Source organism: Solanum verrucosum, unplaced genomic scaffold (assembly GCF_900185275.1).
Source record: "Solanum verrucosum unplaced genomic scaffold, falcon-dt-bn FXZP01000086.1, whole genome shotgun sequence".
In the NCBI taxonomy this organism is placed as follows: domain Eukaryota; kingdom Viridiplantae; phylum Streptophyta; class Magnoliopsida; order Solanales; family Solanaceae; genus Solanum; species Solanum verrucosum.
Genome location: NW_026020100.1, coordinates 638,125 through 660,628, shown reverse-complemented (window position 1 = coordinate 660,628; position 22,504 = coordinate 638,125). Strand labels below are relative to the sequence as shown.

General features: G+C 36.5%; 1 protein-coding gene across 1 annotated transcript in view; it reads left to right on the top strand.

The window, feature by feature from the left end:
• Window positions 1–22,504, top strand: part of LOC125824888 (CHD3-type chromatin-remodeling factor PICKLE-like) — a 38,424-nt gene that overhangs the window by 1,331 nt on the left and 14,589 nt on the right. The window contains exons 3-24 of the mRNA XM_049504229.1: window positions 1,754–1,891; window positions 1,971–2,125; window positions 2,769–2,930; window positions 7,016–7,263; window positions 7,348–7,443; window positions 7,617–7,753; window positions 7,826–8,038; window positions 8,113–8,220; window positions 9,719–9,769; window positions 9,868–9,967; window positions 10,621–10,763; window positions 10,845–10,942; window positions 12,322–12,460; window positions 12,558–12,727; window positions 15,108–15,174; window positions 15,328–15,450; window positions 15,835–15,944; window positions 16,061–16,142; window positions 19,314–19,511; window positions 20,097–20,247; window positions 20,354–20,459; window positions 20,579–20,653. Coding sequence (XP_049360186.1) covers window positions 1,754–1,891; window positions 1,971–2,125; window positions 2,769–2,930; window positions 7,016–7,263; window positions 7,348–7,443; window positions 7,617–7,753; window positions 7,826–8,038; window positions 8,113–8,220; window positions 9,719–9,769; window positions 9,868–9,967; window positions 10,621–10,763; window positions 10,845–10,942; window positions 12,322–12,460; window positions 12,558–12,727; window positions 15,108–15,174; window positions 15,328–15,450; window positions 15,835–15,944; window positions 16,061–16,142; window positions 19,314–19,511; window positions 20,097–20,247; window positions 20,354–20,459; window positions 20,579–20,653 — 2,870 coding nt within the window. The remainder of the gene's footprint in view (window positions 1–1,753; window positions 1,892–1,970; window positions 2,126–2,768; window positions 2,931–7,015; window positions 7,264–7,347; window positions 7,444–7,616; window positions 7,754–7,825; window positions 8,039–8,112; window positions 8,221–9,718; window positions 9,770–9,867; window positions 9,968–10,620; window positions 10,764–10,844; window positions 10,943–12,321; window positions 12,461–12,557; window positions 12,728–15,107; window positions 15,175–15,327; window positions 15,451–15,834; window positions 15,945–16,060; window positions 16,143–19,313; window positions 19,512–20,096; window positions 20,248–20,353; window positions 20,460–20,578; window positions 20,654–22,504) is intronic.

Genomic DNA, 22,504 nt, shown 5'->3' with positions numbered 1-22,504 from the left:
ATATTACGTTTCTATGCTAATATTTTTGTCCATTCTTTGCTTGACTAGTCTGTAAATGGGTATGTTCTCCATATTATCTTTAGTGTAATAAATTTGTAGCAACTTAGTTGCAACTTCAGGATATGACTTAGATCCTAAAGATGAATTGGGCATAACATTGGTCATCACTAGGAAAGGCAGATTCTTATTTTGGTTTACTACATATAAGAGTGTGAATTGTCTTATAACTTTAACTTTTATCAAAAAAAAAAAGAGTGTGAATTGTCTTATAAATTGAATTGCAGCTTTATGATATGACTTAGAACCTATAGATGAATTCGGCTTTGGGTTGATCATTGCGAGGAAAGACGATTATTTTTGGTTTACTTAGTTTTTCATCGAAAACTTAATCCAACATAGAGTCAAGCTTAGAGGGGAGAACTTAGCCATTCAATTTACCTTGAAGTCTATACACAGGGGATAAACTACAGGATTCATGAGATCCTTGCTTACTTGAACATAATTTCTTCCCATGAAAGAAAAATATGGAAGATTGTCTTTTTGATAACATGGTGTTTGGTCAGCTCGTGCACCTCGATTAATTCTACGGAGTACATGCTATCTCCCACCAACACAGTACCAACACAAATACTGGGTAACTCTATCCAATAACACTTGGACAAATGGAAACTAATTACCTAGTATTTTTGCCTTCACTAGGATTTGAACATGAGACCTCATGGTTCTCAACCCACATCATTGACCACTAAGCCACACCCTTGGGCTGCTCTAATGCAGACCTCAAAACTGCTACCAAGTGAATAAAATATACTAGAAGCTTTTATATTAATAACTGTGGAAAGTCAAATAGAAGTCATTCTAGAACAATGAAATATTCAATCTGAAAATGAAGGGTGTAGTTTAGACACTACCCCGAATATACTATTGAATGCAGCCGAACTTCGTAAGTAACTTTCTTCCATTCATATACAGGCTAAAAGAGCAAAGTCCTAAATGTTTCATTCAAGGACTCCAATAAGTTATACCGACTTTCTACTTATGTAGATGTTTCTAGATTTTGCAAAGCACAGCTGAGTCCTGCTTTTACAAGCTATCTTTCTGTATACTTGTCGACAGCCCCTTAATTTTATAATGGTGTCGCTCCCTTTTGATTGAAATTTGATTCTTTCCCCCTGTTGGATGAAACTGAAAGTTTTTGTTTTCTCCATTCAGAAAATACCTTTCCGCTCTAGTTCATTGAGGTGACATACATTGTATTTCTTAGCTTTAGCACTTTGACCCTATGGTATTCGTGAAGTGCATCATATTTTTACTATTTGACTATTTGTCATTCCCTTTTGGTTGACCTGTTGAAAACAAGATGCCTCTGGCCTGGTATGGTAGATAGCAGGCTTCTGAAAAGTAGTAATGAGTGGTATGTACCGACTTCTTCATCTAGAGTCGAGCGTTCCTTGTGTCTTTGAATAACATTGCATTATCTCTATGCTACTTTGTGGGATTCACTGATCTAAATGGAAACAAAAATCAACTTCACAGTTTGTAACTGCATTACCATACTTGTTTTCTTTGCAACAACAGCAGCATACCGGTGTAATCCACAAGTGAGGTCTGGGGAGGGTGATGTGTATGCAACCTTACCCCTACCATGTGACGTTAGAGAGGTCGTTTTCTTTGCATGCACTTTTTTCGTCGCATGGTAATGATCTTCAATACTTTTACTTGCACCGGAGAACTGATGAAAGTTAACTTATAGAAAGATGAATCCTGTCAAGCTTGTGGAGGAGAGGGCGATCTTTTGTACTGTGAATCGTGCACTTATGCTTACCATCCCAAGTGCTTACTTCCACCATTAAAAGCTCCTTTTCCTAGCAGTTGGAGGTGCCCTGAGTGTGTAGGTTCCTTTCCTCTTGAAAATTTGTCTGTACTATCAGAGTTTTTCTCTGTCACTATGATTTTCCATATTTTTGTAGGTAAGCCCCCTAAATGATATTGACAAGATATTGGATTGTGAAATGCGCCCAACTGTTGCTGATGATAGTGATGCTTCTAATATGGGGTCGAAGCAAGTATTTGTTAAACAATATCTTGTGAAGTGGAAAGGATTGTCGTATCTTCACTGCATATGGTATCTCTTTGCAACAACCCTTTTTTTGCTGCTACTTTATTTGCTCTGGGCTCTGTTTTCAATTTTGACAATTTACTATCTTATGAGAGCTTCTTTTAGTCATCGTTATCAAACGCGAAAAGCGCAAAAAAGCTCTAAGGTCCGTTGGGGCTTTTAGCACAAATAAAGCATAGAGTTCAATGAAGAAAGGCATGGAAAAAAAATACAAATATGTATTTGTAATCCAAGACTAATAATTATAAGTATGAATAACTAATATACAAACAATAATTTGAAAAAAAAATGATAATGTGAAATATCAGTTGTTTAGCGTCGCTTCTTTAGGATTACTCTCACTTACAAGGAAAAGTATGCCTTAGAGCCATGATGATGACACTGAAGCGCCTACTAAGTGACACAAAGCGCTCAATATGTTTGAGCCTTGCTTCCTGGCTTAAGCGCGCCTTTGAAGTGCTTTGATTCATAGTACTGTTATTAAAATTTTCTTAACCAGTTGACCTTTTCTCAGACTAGTGCTAGATTTCTTTTTATTTTTATTTTATCATGGTTATTAGATTTTATTGCTCCTTGTTAGCAATTTTTTCTTGCGCTGTAAACTGCAATTTTATGTTGTTGAAGTTATATTCTCTTATCAAATTTCCAGGGTGCCTGAAAAAGAGTTTCTGAAAGCTTACAAGTTGCATCCACGTCTTAAGACTAAAGTGAACAATTTTCATCGTCAAATGTCGTCAATGACTAACTCCGAAGAGGACTATGTTGCTATTCGATCTGAGTGGACTACAGTTGACCGAATTCTTGCTTGCAGGTTATTTTTTTAGAGTAGATTAATAGATTTTAATTGAGCTATGGATCAGTCTAAACATTTTCTTTCAAAGCTTACACTATCTGCCTTGTCATGCCAAATTTTAGTCGTTTCTAGGAGGGTAGAACTTTTTCCTTGTGCTAAAATTTTCTCTCAGCTAGTTTGTCAATTTTTTCTCTCTCTCAGCTAGAGATTTAATCTGTGAATGAAAAAATGAATGTGATCCTAGTGGGAAAATTTTTGTGGGAACACATGAAAAGTTCATGAGCCTTGGATCATAAGAGTCCACAGGTAAGTCTTGAGCTTTTGTTTTGCTAGTGGAGTTGTTGATGATGGACAGTTTTACTTGAGACTTCATAGTGTCAGGTACATGTTTACCTTGATGTAGTAGTGGCCATAGGTTTGAGGGTTAAAATGATGCTTAGTCTATAACTTTTTTTATACGGTAAATAATTGTATTAATATTGGGGAAATCCCGATTTACAGCAAGAAAGATGTTTAGTGGAGATATTTTTTTGTTGTTCTGGATGTGATTTGTGGGACTGTTAACTATAACTGGAAAAAATGTTTGTTCGATTAACTGGACAAAATTCTTATCTAGAAACATGACAGATTTTTTTTTCACAAAATAACAAACAAAGAAAAGGTTGCTTCTGCATTGACTTAAATGAAACCGAATTTACTATTACTATTGCTTATAAACTTATAAATGTTATCACACGTAGCCTTCCCTTTTTGGTACATTCCTATTGCTTTTGTACATGTTGCTTTAGGAATATTGTCATAGAGTTTGCAAAATACAGGTGTAATTGTTAATTTTGCAAAAAAATCAAATGAAATTACAATTGTTTGTAAAAACATGTATCCCTAAAATAATTATCCAGACAGAATATTTTTATGAAGACCTTTTTGAAAGAACTCTTTTAGGAAATATGTCAAAGAATGGTCTAGCTTAGATCTACTTGAAGGGCCGGGGGGGTTGGGGTTGGGGGTGAAGCTAGAGTGTTGTTGATGCTATTATAAGGAAAATGGACCTTAGATCTAAATCAACCCAAAAGTTAGCTTATTAGGCCAGATTTACCCAAGACCATATGAGGAGGCAACAACCAATTTTCTCAACTAATGTGGGACGTTCTAACATTATTGCATGGCAGGGTTGGATATTTGGAGCCTGAACTATTTAATATGAGAGTCAAACATTGGGCAAATCTAGAGTAAGAATGGGTTTGACCATGCAAGGAAAATGAATATTAGGCCTAACTCAACCCCAAAAGATAGCTCATGGGATGAGGATTATCCAAAAGCGTATAGGGAGACAACAATTTATTTTCTCATCAAATGTGAGACACAACAACAGTTCAAGTCCCCTAGTACTCTGGTTGCTGGACGTATTGATTGTCGGCAACATAACACCAAGCCTAACATTGAGTAAGTCAAGAATGGGCATGGGTATGACTCTGAAACCATGTAAAGTAAAATGAACATTGAACGTGATTCAACCTAAAGACAATTTATGAGGTGAAGATTGTCTTTTTTTTTAATCAAGCAAAAGATTCATTGATAATAACAACGCCAACATGGCCGTATACAAGAGATATACCAAAAAGGAGAAACCTGCATAATTTGGTTTTCTCCAAAGGACACCCAATCTTTTATAGAAACAGGAATTACATGGGTGCACCAAAAAAAATAAGGGATCGGAGACTACCTTTCAATTGAGCAAAGCTCATCTCCACACCCTCAAATTCTCTCCTATTCCTCTCTTTCCAAATGACCCACATTAGCGCAAAAGAGTAACATGCCTCGCCTTGTGCCTTCTTCTTCTAGCTCCACTCTTCCAACTGATCATCAACTCCTTCACAGATCTTGACATTACCCAAGAAACACCAAACCATCTGAGTATATCTCCCCATAACCTCGTGGCTCCAAGATCATATTAGGAGGCAATGGCCAGTTCTTCAATCGATGTGGGACATTGAATAACTATGGCCAAAAATTAACTTTATAGTTGTTTTAATAACAGTTCACACTTTTTAATGATCTTTTTTATGGTTATGCCGGTGAAGATAGATGGATCTTGTGTTAGAGTTTGTGAAAGTCTTAACATAATGCTTCCTTTCCACTGGTTTCTTGAAAGTTATCAATCCCGCTTCTTCCTCTTGTCTCAGTTCGACCTCCAATGATGAGCCCGTGCAAAATTCTCCGTTGTTAGAGCCGGATCGATAGGCTATTAGATTGAGTTGAATGAACCCGTGCCTATACCTTTCTAGGCTCCTAGTGCTAGCTGTATCCGTCATAGGTGAGGGCTCTACGAAAGAGCATGCTATGGCTCAATCAACAGGTGAGCCTGTGCCCTCACTCTCTTTTTGGTGCTCTCTCTCTTCTGTGAGTCTGTGCCCCGATTTCTTTTTCTCCAGTCCTGTATGGCAATGATAATTTTTTAATAAGTGAATGTTAAAGCTTTAAGTTTGTAGAAGTCATATTGTTTAATTGCTTTTTGATTAGTGGAAAGTTTTATTAAGAAACATCGAGTCAGTGCCAAAAAATATATCTACAGATTGTATATATTACTTAACCCGAGTTATTCAAGCTTGTCTAGCTATCAACAGAACACAATATTTCCTCCTACACGAAAAATACAAGTGAGATGAAAAGGATCTTTTAATGCTTTCTGTTGAGCTAAGACACTTTCAACCCTATTCTTATTATTTATTTCTCTCATTCCATATACTCCAAAAGAGATGTCAATATGATGTTTACCAGGCTGTGATTCTTTCATTTTCAATCCTTTGTAATCTCCTTCAGTCCTACTTGTATTTTTTTTCTCGGCTGTCCTTGGTAACAATCATGATATGTTAAATAACTAGAATACAAGGATATGCATCTACAAAGCCAACCTGCGATTCTAAGGAGAGGTCATATTGTTCAATTATGGTGACGTCCATAACGAAAATAGCAAACTACAAAGTAATCTCATTTGAGAAAGTTAAGAGTTCTGTGAACAATGTGCTCCTATGTGAATCACCTTCTTTTCATAGTAAGGTGGTTTCTTGTTTATGGTGGGAACTGGGAAATTCTGAGATGGTTCAGATTTAAGTGGGTGATCCCGAGTACTGTGAAAGAAACAATGTTTAGTTGGGCCTTTAAAAGAAGGAAGAGAAGATGCAGGGAGTGTGATTTTGCTCCTCTGCACTTATGTGGATCATATGGAGAGAGAGAGAGAGGAATAAGAGAGCTTTTGAGGGAGAAGTGAAGGACTTTAAACACTTAAGGAATAGTCTATTTCCTTGTTTCTTTTTGGTGCACCCATAAGATTCCTACATGTATAGATGATTGGTGCTATTTGTAGAAAATAATTTTTTGTAAGGTTTTCTATTTTTCGGTATAATTCTTGTATAAGGACACACTTTTGCCCTTTTAAATAAAATTTATTACTTCATCAAAGAAAAGCAGTGTGTTCCTATCAAGAACTAATGTAAGCCTTGAGAATTAAGATTCATCTAACTTAGTGGAACTTATTTTTGTAGATCTGTATATCATACTATGTTATTTGTGATAATTGTTCTTATTGCATTTTGCCATGTACTGAAAATCTTGGTATATTGTCAATACTTAGAATGATTTAGAGAGTTGTAGATTACTTCACCTATTGCATTAATGATTTTGGTAATGGAATATTGTGATGAGTGATGACTTTTGTGGGAATATAAGATACCAAGTGGCCAAAATGTGCAAGAATCAGTTCTGGAAAGTGGAAACAGAGATGGTGTAGTGATGTTACCTATGTCAAGTTTTTCTGACCATGTAATATATCTAGCCTAGGTTTCTTTTAGAAAGTTTATCTCTGTTGGTAAGATAGATTATGTTTGATGCTCGTGGTTATTTTGTGCTAATTCAAAAATTTCCCCCATCTTTTGTGGTTCTGAAAGAACAAGTGAGCAATGTATAAATTTTAGCAGATATTGTTTTGCTTGTAACACCTATTTTCTTTAGTTTTTTTCTTAAACAGTTCATTTGTGGTGTATTATTTGGGATTTAGTCAAAGTTTCAGGTTTAATTGCACTAAGTAATTGCTATTGTACTTACAGGGGAGAAGGTGAAGAGAAAGAGTATCTTGTTAAGTGGAAGGAGCTTTCTTATGATGAGTGCTACTGGGAATTTGAATCGGACATTTCTTCTTTTCAGCAGGAAATTGAACGATATCATAGAGTTCAGTCTCGAGTTGACAAAGCGTCTTCAAGTAAACAAAAAAGTGTGCCTAAAGAGACTACTGAATTAAAACTGAAACCCAGAGAATTTCAACAGTATGAAAGGAGTCCCGAATTTCTTTCTGGAGGTATCCTCGATTTTTCCTTTTTTAAAATCATTCTATTCATCTGAAAGAGTTCTATTAATCTTCATTTTTTTGGTTGAAATAAAGGCTCACTGCATCCGTATCAGCTTGAAGGGTTGAATTTCCTACGTTTTGCTTGGTCTAAACAAACACATGTGATACTTGCAGATGAGATGGGGCTTGGTGAGTTTATTTTTCTTCTTCCCCTGTTTCTAGTCTTTTTTCATATCATTTTCTTAGATAATAATTACTTCTATGTGACTTCTAGGTGAATTAGTGTTACTACTTGTGTTGGCATATAGTTTCTTCTATAATCTGCGGCGTTGTTCTTTTCTGATGCATTATATGGCTTGCAGGCAAAACAATACAGAGTATTGCATTTCTAGCCTCTCTTTTTGGAGAGGATATCTCTCCACATTTAGTAGTTGCTCCTCTTTCTACATTGAGAAATTGGGAGCGGGAGTTTGCCACTTGGGCTCCTCAAATGAATGTGGTAAGTTGGATTCTTTTTGATTTATATCATGAATATTTGATATACTTTTTCTAAGGAGAAGTGATGCTGTAGGTTATGTACGTTGGTTCTGCACAAGCTCGTGCTGTTATTAGGGAATATGAATTTTTCTTCCCCAAAAATTCTAACAAGATCAAGAAAAAGAAATCTGGTCAGACAGTTGGTGAAAGTAAGAAAGATAGAACTAAATTTGATGTCCTTCTGACATCGTATGAAATGATCAACATGGACTCGACCTCTTTGAAGCCTATAAAATGGGAGTGCATGGTAATTGCTATCTCAAGTTTGTTGTTACCTGTTTTATGTTTTTTTTCCTTAAGGGCGCTGACATTCGTATTTAGATTGTTGATGAAGGTCACCGTCTCAAAAACAAGGATTCAAAGTTGTTTTCTTCATTGAAGCAGTACTCTAGTAGACATCGTGTCCTTTTGACTGGAACTCCTCTTCAGGTTTGTTTGTAATTTGCATTCTATATAGGTGTTGTTTTTAAATATCTCGTTACTCGTACTATTTGAAGTCTTATACTGCATCAATCAAACAAAGCAAACTCTCTCTGAGTTGTCACTCTTCATCTGTCTTTCACATTTTTGACTAGTCATTCTACTGCTGGAATCATAATCTCCTAGCACATTTATAGAAGGAACACTATTGGTGAAGGGAGAGGCGAATAGTGAAGTTTACAAGTTTTATAATAAGAAAGATGATCATATGTTAGTGGTTACATAGTTATGGAAATGAATCAAATGCAATTAATTCTGGCTGTTCAGAAATTGCCTCCTTTTAATTGTTCTCTCAAGGAAAAATGCTCCCAGACGATTTCCAAGAATTTTTCTCTCCTACTTCTTAGGACTGCAGAGTACTCTTCCCGGAGTGTTTTCACCGGATTAGGATCTTTTCTTTCTCAACCAACAGTTACCGCCCACTGCGATTCCTGAAAAATATGATTTTCCAAGGATCTTTTGTAACCTTACGGAGGAAAATAGAATTTACTTCACAGCTGGATTCAAATCTTTGATATCACCCGATGGACCTCTGGCCAGGAAGTTTGGTTCGACTGGGTAGAGAGAAGCAACATGATGGCAAGAATAACACTTAGTAAGAAAGTGATGGAGTGGATATGTTTTATCCTAATGAAGGTTCCAATGACTACAAGAACCTTGTGAGAAGATGGAGGACAAAGGATGAGGTGGCTGAATATTTTTGTACTAGGAAGTACACTGCACATGTATTGTACATGAGTATCTTCTTTCTCAAAGGTGAAGATAGGTCAGTTATCGTTTTGCCAGAGTCAGCCTTCAATGCTGGATGGAGAGACACCGCTTTTAATATAGAAAACTTTATTGAAAGCACCCCCAATTTGACTTTAAAGCCCCTTCACAGAATGTCCAACATTAACTTCCCGTATGCCAAGGTAGTTGAAGATGCTCCCAAGTATCAATAAAGTGTAAAGCAAACATCTCAATCATAGCTTGTTTCCAATTGACTGGTAGTAGTGGTGTAGGAGGGTCACTTTGTCTTTTGTTTCTCTCCAAAGAGAATGCAGTCATTCATTAACTTTACCTGTATAAAAAAAATGAATATTGTCATTCATCATCCTTTCAGGGGTTTCTGATAATTAGAATGTAGAATTTTGTCATTTATCTAAAACATTTAACTCACCTCTAGCACTTTTCATATTAATAGTATTGTTACAACAATAATAACAACAGGATGATTAGAATTGTAGTAATAATGATATTAGTAGCAATGATAGTAGTCGTAGTTGTATTGAGAATAATAATACTAGTACTAGCGGTAGAACTAATTATTATGATTTAATAATAATTGTTATTAACGTGAGTATCGTCTATTGTCATCTCATCACCATCATCAGTTATCTACCACTAACAGTGAAATGCAAAACTAACTTGTATTAGTTATGACACTCCTTTTCTCCCTGTCTTGCAGAACAATCTGGATGAACTTTTCATGCTTATGCACTTCCTTGATGCTGGGAAGGTTAGTGCTACCACATATTTTTCGACGCATTTGTTTCTAACCAATTTACATTGTTGATTTATTATAATGTGAAATTTTTATATGGAACTTGATTGTAGTTTGGAAGCTTGGAGGAATTCCAACAGGAATTTGAGGATATTAGTCAGGAAGAACAGATTTCAAGACTTCATAAAATGCTGGCACCCCATCTGCTGAGAAGTATAAATCTCAAACTTTTTTTCTTGATTTGTCAGTAGATGTATAAGTAGTTTATGGTTTACATTGATTTGTGGAAGTAGGCATTATCAGGGTGTTCCAACATGCTACTCATACATCTTTGCTTGATTCCTAAATTGTCAGTCTCTGTTGTATGCTGTCAAGCCTTTGCAAACCGCAATACAGATGCCATAGTTATGTCATATTAAACTTATTTGTATTGTTCGTCTTTCCATTAAATACTGTATCCTGTACACCTTTGAGGATGGGTGGTCAAACAACCAAGAGTTAGATGCCAAGTTCTCCTTACTATCATTTGTTGTTGGAAATTCTTTCTCGTTGGCCTCCTCTCAAATCAACCACAACATCATTAGATATTTAGATGACTATAGTCGTTCTCCTGAAGCCCCACATGCATGCTTATTCCTGTGTAACTCATAGGTACAGATTACAATGCTGTGCCGGGTCAAATGGATTAAGTTTCTGAAGATTATGTACATCTTTCTAATTACATGTACTTACAGTTCCAGAGTGAAGCTTATAGTTAAGTTCACAAAAAGGTTCATGGGCTAGGGCAGTGCTTCAAGAAACATGATTATGTTCATCTTTATGTGGAACTCTTGAGCTTTGGTGTTAGTGTGTTTTGTTGGCTGCAGGGGTCAAGAAAGATGTCATGAAGGAGCTGCCTCCAAAAAAGGAGCTCATTTTGCGAGTGGAATTGAGTAGCAAGCAGAAAGAATATTACAAAGCAATTTTGACACGTAACTTCCAGATACTGGCTCGCAAGGGAGGTGCTCAGGTGCTCCAGCTTCTTCTTGTTTGGTATATCCTTACTGTTCTGTAACAGGAATTCTGACCTTGGTTGATACTTGTCTATCAGATTTCCCTCATAAATGTTGTTATGGAACTGCGCAAGCTCTGCTGTCATCCATTTATGTTAGAAGGAGTTGAACCAGAGGATACTAACGAGTTTACCAAGTACACTTCTTATCTTATAATCAATTTCATTGATTTCTTGCCTTCAGAAAATCAAGTTTTTTGTAATTTTATAGAGGATTTTGTGGCCCCTCTGGTTATTAACTAAACTGTAAGCGGCCCCATTATTCTGGTCTTAGTTCCAGCCTTTTTAGTTTCCAAAAACAGCGTTTCATGGTCAGTTGTTAATGAAAATCTAGAAAAGATGTTTTCTTTTCTATAAGGTAACTACAGATATCCAATTTGTAACATCTTTTCTAGATTTTTTTATTTTTTTATTTTTTATTATCAAAAAAAATCTAGAAAAGATGTTACAAATTGGATATCTGTAGTTACCTTATAGAAAGAATAAAATAAAAAATAATTAAGAAGGTATGTTGGAAGTCTTATCTTTTTTCTTTGTTAACGAAGGAATATAGCATGCAGAGGGTGAGGGGGAAACCATCTCTGGTAGGGGTGGAGTAGGAGATACATGATTTATGAAGGGAATCTGGGGTTCAATTCGGGTGGGGGTTGTTGTTATCTGTGACCGGGATAGAGGCAGAGAAAGGAGGGTGGTTTCCCATCTTTTCACTAATAAAATCTGGAAACTTTGTCAACAACTAGAGCAGGTAGAAGAACAGCATATTGTGGGTCGAAGAGATGTGGTAGTGAGGGCTGTGACCAAGCCGTTGGGAAGGGGAGAAGTTGTTCAGGGGAAAGATAGGGGTTGGCAGTTGTGAGAAGATGATAAGGGCTGTGAGGCTAAGGGAAGGTGGTAGTGGTGCTTCTCTGAGTAGGGCCATTAATGTTGGATGGAGGGGCGATAAGTTAAGTGAGAGTGGTTCTTTTCTCCCTTTCCTGATGGTGTCAGAGCGGTGTCTTGTTAAGTAAGTAGCGTTTTGCTGTGTTGCTTGGATTCCCCAAATTGTTGCACCAGTGTTGGATCCTCAAAAAATGCACTACTTTGGGAGGATCCGACACTCACCCAACAATATTTTTGAAGACTACGCAATCGACATGTTGCTCTCTTTTCAACTTTTCTTTTAATGTCTCCACGTCAAAGTGTTAAATTTCCCTAGAAGAAAATGTTTAGCGCGATTCTTCTATTTTTTTTAATGATACCATTTAATTTGGACAAAATCTATTGTGTTAATCTGGAAAATATTGTGTGGTCAAAGGAGTTTCATATGATCGTTAGAGCCTAAAGTGCGGAAGTTCTTTTAGGAGACTGGAATTTTATGAATTGCCTAAGCACTAATGTTGCCTAGTGAGATCGTTTATGATCCTGCCTGCAAGAAGGGTGTGCTTAGAGGTTTTTTTTTTAAGTAAAAAAATGTTTGTTTTTGAGTTCTTTCAACCAACCTATCTTATCTGCACTGTGGATCATTTTGATTTGGCAGACAGCTGCTGGAATCTTCTGGCAAATTACAACTTCTAGACAAGATGATGGTTAAGCTTAAAGAACAAGGTCACAGAGTTCTTATATATTCGCAATTTCAGCATATGCTCGACTTGCTAGAAGACTACTGTACCTATAAGGTAAAGATACTAGTTCATTATATTATTTTAAACCTGATTTGGTATTCATCTTTATTATCTCAAAATTTGATGCATTTTTACCTGTTAATGTTTGTAGAAATGGCACTACGAACGGATTGATGGAAAAGTTCCTGGGGCAGAACGACAAATCCGAATTGACAGATTTAATGCAAAGAATTCTTCAAGATTCTGTTTCCTGCTATCCACTAGGGCGGGAGGTTTAGGAATTAATCTTGCAACTGCTGACACAGTAATTATTTATGACAGGTAATATTATATTCGAGAATACCTTATCAAAAAATAAATGATACTTGTTATATTCGAGAATCCTCTCTCTCTCTCTCTCTCTATCCAAATGGCTTCTGGTCTCAACTTTCATAGCACCTTGAGAGATTCCTGTAATTCTTGGATCAATACTCTACTTTGCTGTTTCAAAATGGAAGCATGCCATTGATCAATCACCTAGGCCACGATGTTGTAAAGACTTCCGTCTAAGCCTAATATTTCATTTTCACACATCTTGAGTCAATACCCTAATTTGCCCTTCGAAAACATCGAGGATTTCCTCCTTGACCGAAAGCATTTTGTGCATATGTCATTGATGACCTTGGCAACATGTTTATAAAAACATCCATCAAAGCTAATAGGTCAGTCTTTGATATTTAGAACTCTTTCATTTTCAGGAATAAAGCAATAAAAACTGCCTTTTGGATTTTATCCTTGGCTCATAGACTTCCTCCTCCAAATGATAACTTAATTTACACCTTTGATATTCTGGAATCTACTAAAACCTCACTGTTGAGAGTAGGTATCTGTCTCATCGTCCACATGTACAATTCTTGTTGCAAGTGAGAATACCTCATCGTTCAGCTTTTCACTATCTATCATATTTCCATCAACTATAATTTTTTCAATTTCTTTGTATGGTACAATTTTTTTTGTTTTGATATAGTCAGAGAATCTCATAGATGGTATTAAATTCTCTTACTTCATCAAAACAAATAATAAATAAATTCATTAATGGTATCCAGAATTTCGTAGATGGTATCAAGAAGATGCATCTACTTCCCAAGGTAGGGGTAAGGTCTGCGTACACACTAGACTCTATCCTCCCAGATCCCACTTGTGAGATTACATTGGGTATGTTGTTGTTGGTATCATGAAGATGCAGTATTTTTTTTTTTTTGGGTAATGGTAACATTCTATGTATTAACAGGTATACTATACAGTGGTTTTTGTTTGATCCTAGATTCTTCTGCAATAATTTTCTGTTGGCAAATACCTTCTTCATTTATCATCTTTTCAAAGATCCTCTACTTTGGTTTATTATCAAGACAAAGGTTACACTCAAAACTAGGCATTTTCTTGGTCCTTTAAGCCTTGCATGTTGCTATGTGTTGACTTAATAGAGAAACAAAACCTTCTCAGTTCGTTCTATGTTTGCTCTTTCACGATAGAATTGTGATTTTAGATTATCTGAGCTATTTCAACAATATTTGTTATTCTTAGGTGTATTTGGGAAGTTTCTAGCATTGAATACGTGATAGGAAATGGACATTGGACCTAACTCAACCACAAAAACTATCTCATGAGGTGTGGATTGTGCAAGACCATATAAGGAGACCAAGTCCTCCATTCATTACTGGTGTGCAATCTAACACTCTCTGTACGCTCAGGCTTGCCAACTGGAATGTGTACAATATATATGAGGGCCAACTTGGTTACACCAAGAACTAGGATGAGTATGTTTGTTAGATTCCCCGGTCGGTAGTGGATGGGTGACTTGGTCTCCTTATATGGTCCTGACAATCCTTACTTCATGAGCTAGCTTTTGGTATTGAGTTATATCCAGTGTCCAGTTTTATCATGGTATCCGAGCTGACAGAGGTCTTGAATTTGAGTCTCACCGCCTCCAATTATCAAAATGAATTTCCGCATGCTTGACCATGCAAAAGAATTAGATAAACATGAGGGGACATCTGAAGACATAATTAAGTTAGCATTGTCAAAGACGCTTAAGCGCGGAAGCTCTAGGGAGGCCTTCGCCTCTCTTCAGTGTAGTCAGGGACAGAGCTAGAGACCAAGGCACGGGTTCAACAAACCCTATAACATTGGTTCAAACACTTTATTTGTCTTAAAAACTTCATTTCATATGTACAAATTATAAATTTAGATCCCATTAACTTAAAAGGGCTAGAATCCTGAACACCATAAGCTTCAAAACCTGGCTCCGCCTCTGTTAAGGTAAGGCATGAAGGTGCGCATGAGTTCTATCTTGAATAAAGCACTACTAAACAACAAATATAATTGTCAAAAAGTGTATTAGCTGTTAAAAAAAAGTATTATGGATGAACTTGTTACTTTTTTTCTTGAATTACATATGTATTTATCTAGAGTTTTCCATCATTGACAACACTGTGTTAAGTAAATCAAAATGTATTTTATCTAATAGTGTAAGCTTTTAAATGAGATGGTCAAGCACTTCAACAATACGGTATGAAATGTAAAAATGTATTATCCAATTCTGGTTCCCCCTTTAGGTGTTCTGTCTCAAATCTAGAGAAGAGGGAAGGAAAGAAACTTCTTTGCAATTTTCTTTTCTATGTGCTGCGATTCCTCTTGCTTATCTTTTAAGTGTATCTTTCAGTGATTGGAATCCCCATGCTGACCTACAAGCAATGGCTAGAGCTCATCGGCTTGGACAAACAAATAAGGTTACAACTTCCTCCCTTCTGGTGTTGGCCCTAAGGAAAAATATTGATACTCATTAGCCTTGCTTCTATGGCAAAAGAAGAGGTGGTTATGTTGACATTGATTTCTTGGCCTGTATCTAAAGTTTTGGTAGTTTTTTATATTTGATATTGCAGGTAATGATTTTTCGACTCATATTAAGAGGAACCATTGAGGAAAGAATGATGCAAATGACTAAGAAGAAAATGGTTTTGGAACATCTAGTTGTTGGAAGGCTTAAAGCACAAAATATCAACCAGGTAACTTATTCACAATCTTTGAGCTTAAGACTAAATGTGAGCTACTGCATTTTTTTATACAGGTAAAAAAGCTAATGTTTAGAGATATCTAAATTCTAAGGTCATTTACCTTAAGCTAATGGTTAAATATCCACTCCAACCAAATGGATTAGTAGACATCTAACCTTCAAGGAGTGGTTTGGAGTTGAAATTTCATCAGATCATCTGCAATTTCTTTCTGTCCATACATCCAAAAAATACTTGCAGGGATCATTTTCCAAATTTTCCTGATCAACTTTCCACAAAATCCAACTCTCATATGCTTCTTTAATATGCATTCTGTGGACGGTCATCATTATTGACTGTTGTACGATGAAAAGGTGGCTAATTACAATCTTAATTCAGGAAGAACTGGATGATATTATAAGGTATGGGTCAAAAGAGTTATTTGCTGATGAGAATGATGAGGCTGGAAAATTGCGACAAATACATTACGATGATGCTGCAATAGATAGGTGAGTTTACTTTATGTCAGGTTCACTTTCTCCTCCTTTACTTTAGTTCTCTTCAGGGTTGGTATTAGTTTATGTTACATGAATGTAGTGATCTTTCTCTTATTTTGTTTTCTCAGATTGCTCAATCGCGATCAAGTTGTAGATGAGGATGCTGCCGTGGACGATGAAGAAGAGGATTCATTTTTGAAGGCCTTCAAGGTATATCTCCTGTATAACATTTTTATAATTGGAAGGTGATTTGCAGTGCCAATGGATTGTGTTACCTGTCTTCCCCCAACATCTATCTAATAAGGAGTTGGGGATAATCGCTATAAACATCCAGTCCTTAGGACATACTTTGTCCCCTCCATACCTTCCGTAGGGGCAGATAGAGCTATTTATAGCGCGGGAGGATGCACGACACCCACACAGCATGACCCCATTGCGTGTGCCCTCAGTCAGGAAAATCTCCCCTGCTCGCAGCACAGGGTTTTCTTGCAGAACCCCTGGGGTCTGGCTTTTATACCCACGTATAAAGGGATAGACAGTCTAAGAGAGTGCCAAGAAAAAAACTATACCTATCACTTTTGGAAGGTTTAGAACCCTTGATTCATCCGACTCAAGGAGAAAAAGAGAACAAGATGGGGGGCTGGTCTCCTCACAATGCGGGAGTAACACTGGGTACCCTTAGGCCTTAACAGTTGGTTATGCATTGCTTAACAACATTTCACCCCTTTTAAGCCTCAACACCAATTCGCTGGGACTTCCAACTCATTTCAAACCTCTAGATTCATGTCTTAAACACTTCACCTACGTCATTTGTCCTTGTCGACACATTTAAGATCATTTAAACACGTCACTAAGCTCTAGGTTAACCATAATTAGGGGTGTGTTTGGTATGGAGGAAACCATTTTCTGGAAAATGTTTTCCAATTTTCCCATGTTTGGTTGGCTTAAATGTTTGAAAAATGTTTTCCAAATCAACTTATTTTCCTCAAATTTAAGGAAAATGACTTCCCTTCTAAAATTAAGGAAAACATTTTCCAAAACTCTACTTCATCCTTTATTTTTTTTCTTACCATGCCCCATGCCCCATGCCCGACACAAGGCTGTCAAATTCTTTTTTTAAATATTTTTGGGAAATATTTAAAATTGAATTTTTTTTTTTCATTTTTTACGTCCCCCCAACCCAGGCCATCCCCTTCAATTTTTTTTTGTTTAAAAAAATTGTTTTAGGAAAATATTTCAAATTTAAAATTTTTTCATTTTTACGCCACCCCTATCCCCCGCCACCTCCACCCAGGCCATTCTCGTCAAAACAATTTTTTCTTGAAATATTAAAAAAATATCATTTTTTACACCCCTCCCTCTACCCCCCGCACCACTCCCACCCATACCACCCCCGTCAACTTTTTTTTTTTAAAATTGTTTTTGAAAAATATTTCAAATTTTTAAAAATTTCTTTTTTTATGCCACCCCCACCCCTACCCCACCCCACCCCCCAGCTGCCCGCCACCCAGGCCATCCCCGTCAATATTTTTGTTTAATAAAATTGTTTTTGGAAAATATTTCATTTTTATGGCCCCCCCCCCCCATCCAACCAGCGACCCCGTCATTTTAAAAAAAAAATTGTTCTTGAAATTTTTTTTCCTGGGTCAAATCTCAGGGTCGGATTTTGGAACGGTCATCGCGGTTTTGTCCTAGTTTGGCAGTCGGGATCGGGTCCTAGATCAATTATCAGGGTTGATTTTCGGATCATAAATTATTTTCCTAAAGAGTATTTTTTAGTTTCAAGCCAAAAAAAAAAAAAACTGAAAAATATTTTTTATTCACCAACCAACCAAACATTAAAATATATTTTTCAGAAAATATTTTCTATTCACCAACCAAACATGAGAAAATAAGTTAGAAATCCACTTGTTTTCTAGGAAAACATTTTCCATGGAAAACATTTTCCTTCATACCAAACACACCCTAGGTTTCGAAATATACAAGGCCTTACACTTTCTCAGTGCTTAAGTTGAATCTGTTCAAATATTAAGCTGTACTTGCACTTAACGTAAAAACGGAGGAACAGAATACATATATTTGGTTCTTCTGAAGTGGTGTACTAGTTAAAGTTTAATAAAATTCCCTTAAATTTGCAGAGGTACTGTTTGACGTGGAATGCACTTCTACTGTAGTATGATTGCTCATGTCTTAAGTTAATGTACTTAATTCTACTCATTACTTTGCCACTTGCATTTGCGGGGTGGTATTTATTCAATTTAAATTGCATACAGGAAATATCATATCCATTTATGTACTACGACATATTATGAACATGTCACCTTGTTAATAAATCAATGGGTTCTTGTACTGGATTCAGTAGTTTTATAATTTAATGAAATTTCTCTCACTTCATAAAAAAATAAAATGTATAAGACTAATTTAATGATAAAGGTTGAAGGAAGAGATGGTATACAAGAATTTATCGCAAGATACCAACACTAATAAGAGGAGGAACTTTATGAATACAGTAGGAGTGGATGAGGTGGAATATGAAGGTCTTTTGTCAATAACCATAGTAACCATGTACCTCTAACTTGTTTGCACCTTGAATACTATTTTGTTTCCTTTTTATTCCCCCTGTAATAAACACATGAAGAACCCTTCGGGGTGGCCCAGTGGTTTGGGCTTGGGACTTTCATGTTGGAGGTCTCAAGTTCGAAACCCCTTGCCAGCGAAAGCAAGGGGTTTGCCTTTTGGGTCAAGCTCGTCGCACCAGGCTTGCCTAGTGTGGGTTACCTCTCATATGTGGTTTGCGAGCTATTGCATAGGAGCGGGGGTTTTACCCTGTGCGCACCAAATGGGTAGCGGCTGCGGGTTTCCCTTGTCATAAAAAAAAGAAGTAATAAACACATGAAGGACCATAGACAATTTATTTAGCAATAACACCAGGACAGTGTGAGCTTGATATTTCTATACTTAGAATCCAGATCTTCATACTAGAAATGTTCTCTTGTGTAAAGGTATCGCTGGTTCTCTTGATATGCTTGATTCTTGCCATTACCCTGTCTAATTGATTAAGTACTTCCTAAGCAAGAAATGCTTTGACTGGTCTTCTCTAAGGTTTTCCAGCAAGAATAAGGAAATCATATGCTGCATAGCCTTTTAGTTGCAACTTGCATTTGTTCTGCAGGCCTTATCTAGTCAAAGTTGTTTCAAGTTTTTTTCCCAATGAAGAAAAGGGGATAATGTGAAGAAAGCTTTTATGATAATATATCGGTTTAATTGTGAAAGTATCGTCCTCCTAAGGTTTTTTCATATTTTAGCTTTTCTTTGGATGCATTTGAGCTTTGTATTTGGTTAGCTGATCTAGGAAAAGCTAAAAGCTTCTGAATGTTTTAGGTAGCTAATTTTGAGTATATAGAAGAAGCAGAAGCAACACCAGAAGAAGATATCCCAGCTCCTCCCTTGGAAAACAAAGCAACAGTACTCAATTCTGAGAGAGCAACCTACTGGGAAGAATTGTTACGAGATAGATATGAAATGCATAAAGTCGAAGAATTCAATGGTATGGGCAAGGGAAAGAGAAGTCGTAAACAGGTGTGTAATGCCATTCAAATGGGTCTTTCATTTATTCAATTTTTCTTCTGTTGAATCAATTGGCAGGGCATTAAACTCTACATTTTTTGTACATGTTAATCTAGTCATTCTTTCAATTTGCCATCTGTACTTATTCCCTTCGTCTCAATTTATGTGACACAATTTCGGATTTCAAGAGGAGTCAAGTTTCTTAATTTTGTCTGTGAATTCAGATATAGAATCTTTAAGTTTTTTTTAAAAATAAACATAATATATTTGGAAACTACAGAAGAAGTACTTTAAGTCATAATAATTAACAATTCAAAATATTTAAAAGGCATATAAAAAATTGGCAGTCAAAGGAAACACATTTAACTCTCGAAATCCGAAACAGGCCACATAATTTGGGATGGAGGGAGTATATTTTTGGTATTTACTTTATATGCTCAACTCTCACAAGTAGATACCTACCTTTTTTTTATGAAACTGGTTACTGTATCTATTTCTATAATGAATCAAACAATACAAAGGTTGCACTGAAACTGTATTTACAAGGATACCCTATGTTCTACTGTTTTCATGACTATCTCTTCATTCTCCTCCCAGATGGTGTCTGTTGAAGACGATGATCTTGCTGGTTTGGAAGAGGTGACCTCTGATGGTGAGGATGATAACTATGAAGCGGATTTGAGTGATGGTGAGACAGCTTTACCTGGAGCGCCAGTTGTGAGAAGGCCTTACAGAAAGAGATCCCGTGGTGAAATATGAACTTTTGATTTAATTTCACATTTCAACTAGACTTACTAAAAGTATATAACTAGGATACTTGATAGTATCTAAAGAAAAGTTCTTCACTCTGGCAGTGGACTCTTCCATACCACTTCCTTTGATGGAAGGAGAAGGAAAATCATTTAGAGTACTGGGGTTTAATCAAAGCCAGAGGGCCGCATTTGTCAAAATTTTAATGAGGTATCATCTGGCTATCTTCCTTTCCATTCTGTGTTATTTCTCTGTGTTTTTTCCTGTGTTATTTCTCTGTTGTTCACACTAATGCATGAGAGTGTTGAAACAATCTATCTTCTTTACAGGTTTGGAGTTGGAGACTATGACTGGGCAGAATTCACACCACGACTGAAGCAGAAAACTTATGAAGAAATAAAAGAGTACGTAAAGTTATCAACTTTGAGTTCTGTATATACCTTATTTCTCTATCATAGACTGCTCCTGATAAAAGAAATGGACCACCATTAATGTGTTTCAGTATCTCTCCGGTAAAGGGATTTTTTAGTGAAGAATGTATTACATGCCTTACAACAAAACAACAACAAACCCAGTGTAATCCCACCAGGTGGGGATTGTGGAGGTAGTGTAGGGTGTAGAGAAAATGATCAAAATGGTCCTTAATGTGTGGGGTTTGAACTATTTGATCCTTCATATGTACTACTTAATTAAAATAGTCCTTGATGTATGTAATATGTGACCATTTTGGTCCTATACCCTAACTCTGTTAAAAAAGTAACTTTCCTCCTTCTCTCTCATCTCCCTACTTCCCCCCACCTCCCCTCTCTTCTATATCGTCCATTAAAACTAAACTGCCATGTGATAAAGCTCAAATTATACTTGAAGGAGAAACATGTTCTAAGCCCTAACTCTTTCTGAATCGTCGTCTCTCTATCTTTCGAATCTCCAGAATTTGGTCAACATGGATCGAAGTTATACCTCGCATATGGTATCGTCATTGTCGGCGGTAGGGACGACTACGCCGTCATGACGGTGGCAGAGTGTCAGAAGATAATGATGAAGGACCAAGCCTTTCCGTCATCACTCTCTAACAACTACGCTGAAGAAGATGAACAAGTACGCAAGTAGGAAATTCTCCGATAAATGAAAAAACCAGAACATAAAATTTATTAGAAGGAGAAAATGAATTTTAGTACTCCATATTAATTTTGAATTAATTGATCATAAAACCTTCATCCTCTGTTTTTTGTCCAAACAAGAATGAACTTTTTTTTTTTCTTTCTCAAACTCTATACACACTTACAGTCATGTTTTGAGTTTCAAGGAAAAGGCATTCAAATTTTGCGACAGTTCGATTCATATATGCTAAAATGGATATCGGTTACAAGAGTAAAATTAACTACGATGAACTAAGCTAACTGAACTAAGCAATACTCCATAGACATCATCAGATCTGTAGAGGAGAATGAGAAATGGATCAGAATTTAGGAAGAAGGGAGTAGAGAAAGATAGAAAAGATTGAGAAGAAAATGAGGAAGAAATGATGCCAGATATCTTCCATTTTTAAATCATATGGCAGCTTGGTTTCAATGATAATGAAGCAGAGAGAGGGAGAAAAGAGAAAACCGTTAGTTTTTTGACAGAGTTAGAGTTTAGGACCAAAATGATAACATATTGTATACATGAAGGACTATTTCAATCAAGTGGTATATATGAAGGATCAAAATAATCCAAACCCCATATATAAAGGACCATTTTGATCATTTTCTCGTTGGGTGTACACAGACCTTAACCCTACCTCATGGAGGTAGAGAGACTGTTTTCGAAACTAAAATAACTCATAACAAAGCAATTTTAAAAAATAACATACCGACTCAAGGCATAGCAAATAATAACGAAATCATTACATAACTTTTAGAAAAGAAACAGTAACAACAACAAAATAATGCGATAACCGAACCAAAGTACATCAGGTATTAACAGAAATCGAAGGGAAAGAAACTACGAGATTAGTATATATAAAACTGGAATGAAGGGAGACAACATTCAAGCACCTACTAACCTTCTACCCTCCTCGACCTCCATAACCCCTTATCTAAGGTCATGTCCTCGATAAGATGAAGGTGCGGTGTGTCGTGTCTAATCAACTTACCCCAATACTTCTTTGGCCGACCTCTACCTCTCCTTGAATCCGCTACTGCCAACCTCACACACCTCCTTACTAGGGCATCTCTCCTCTTCATATGCCTGAACCATCCTAGGAAAGGTTGTCC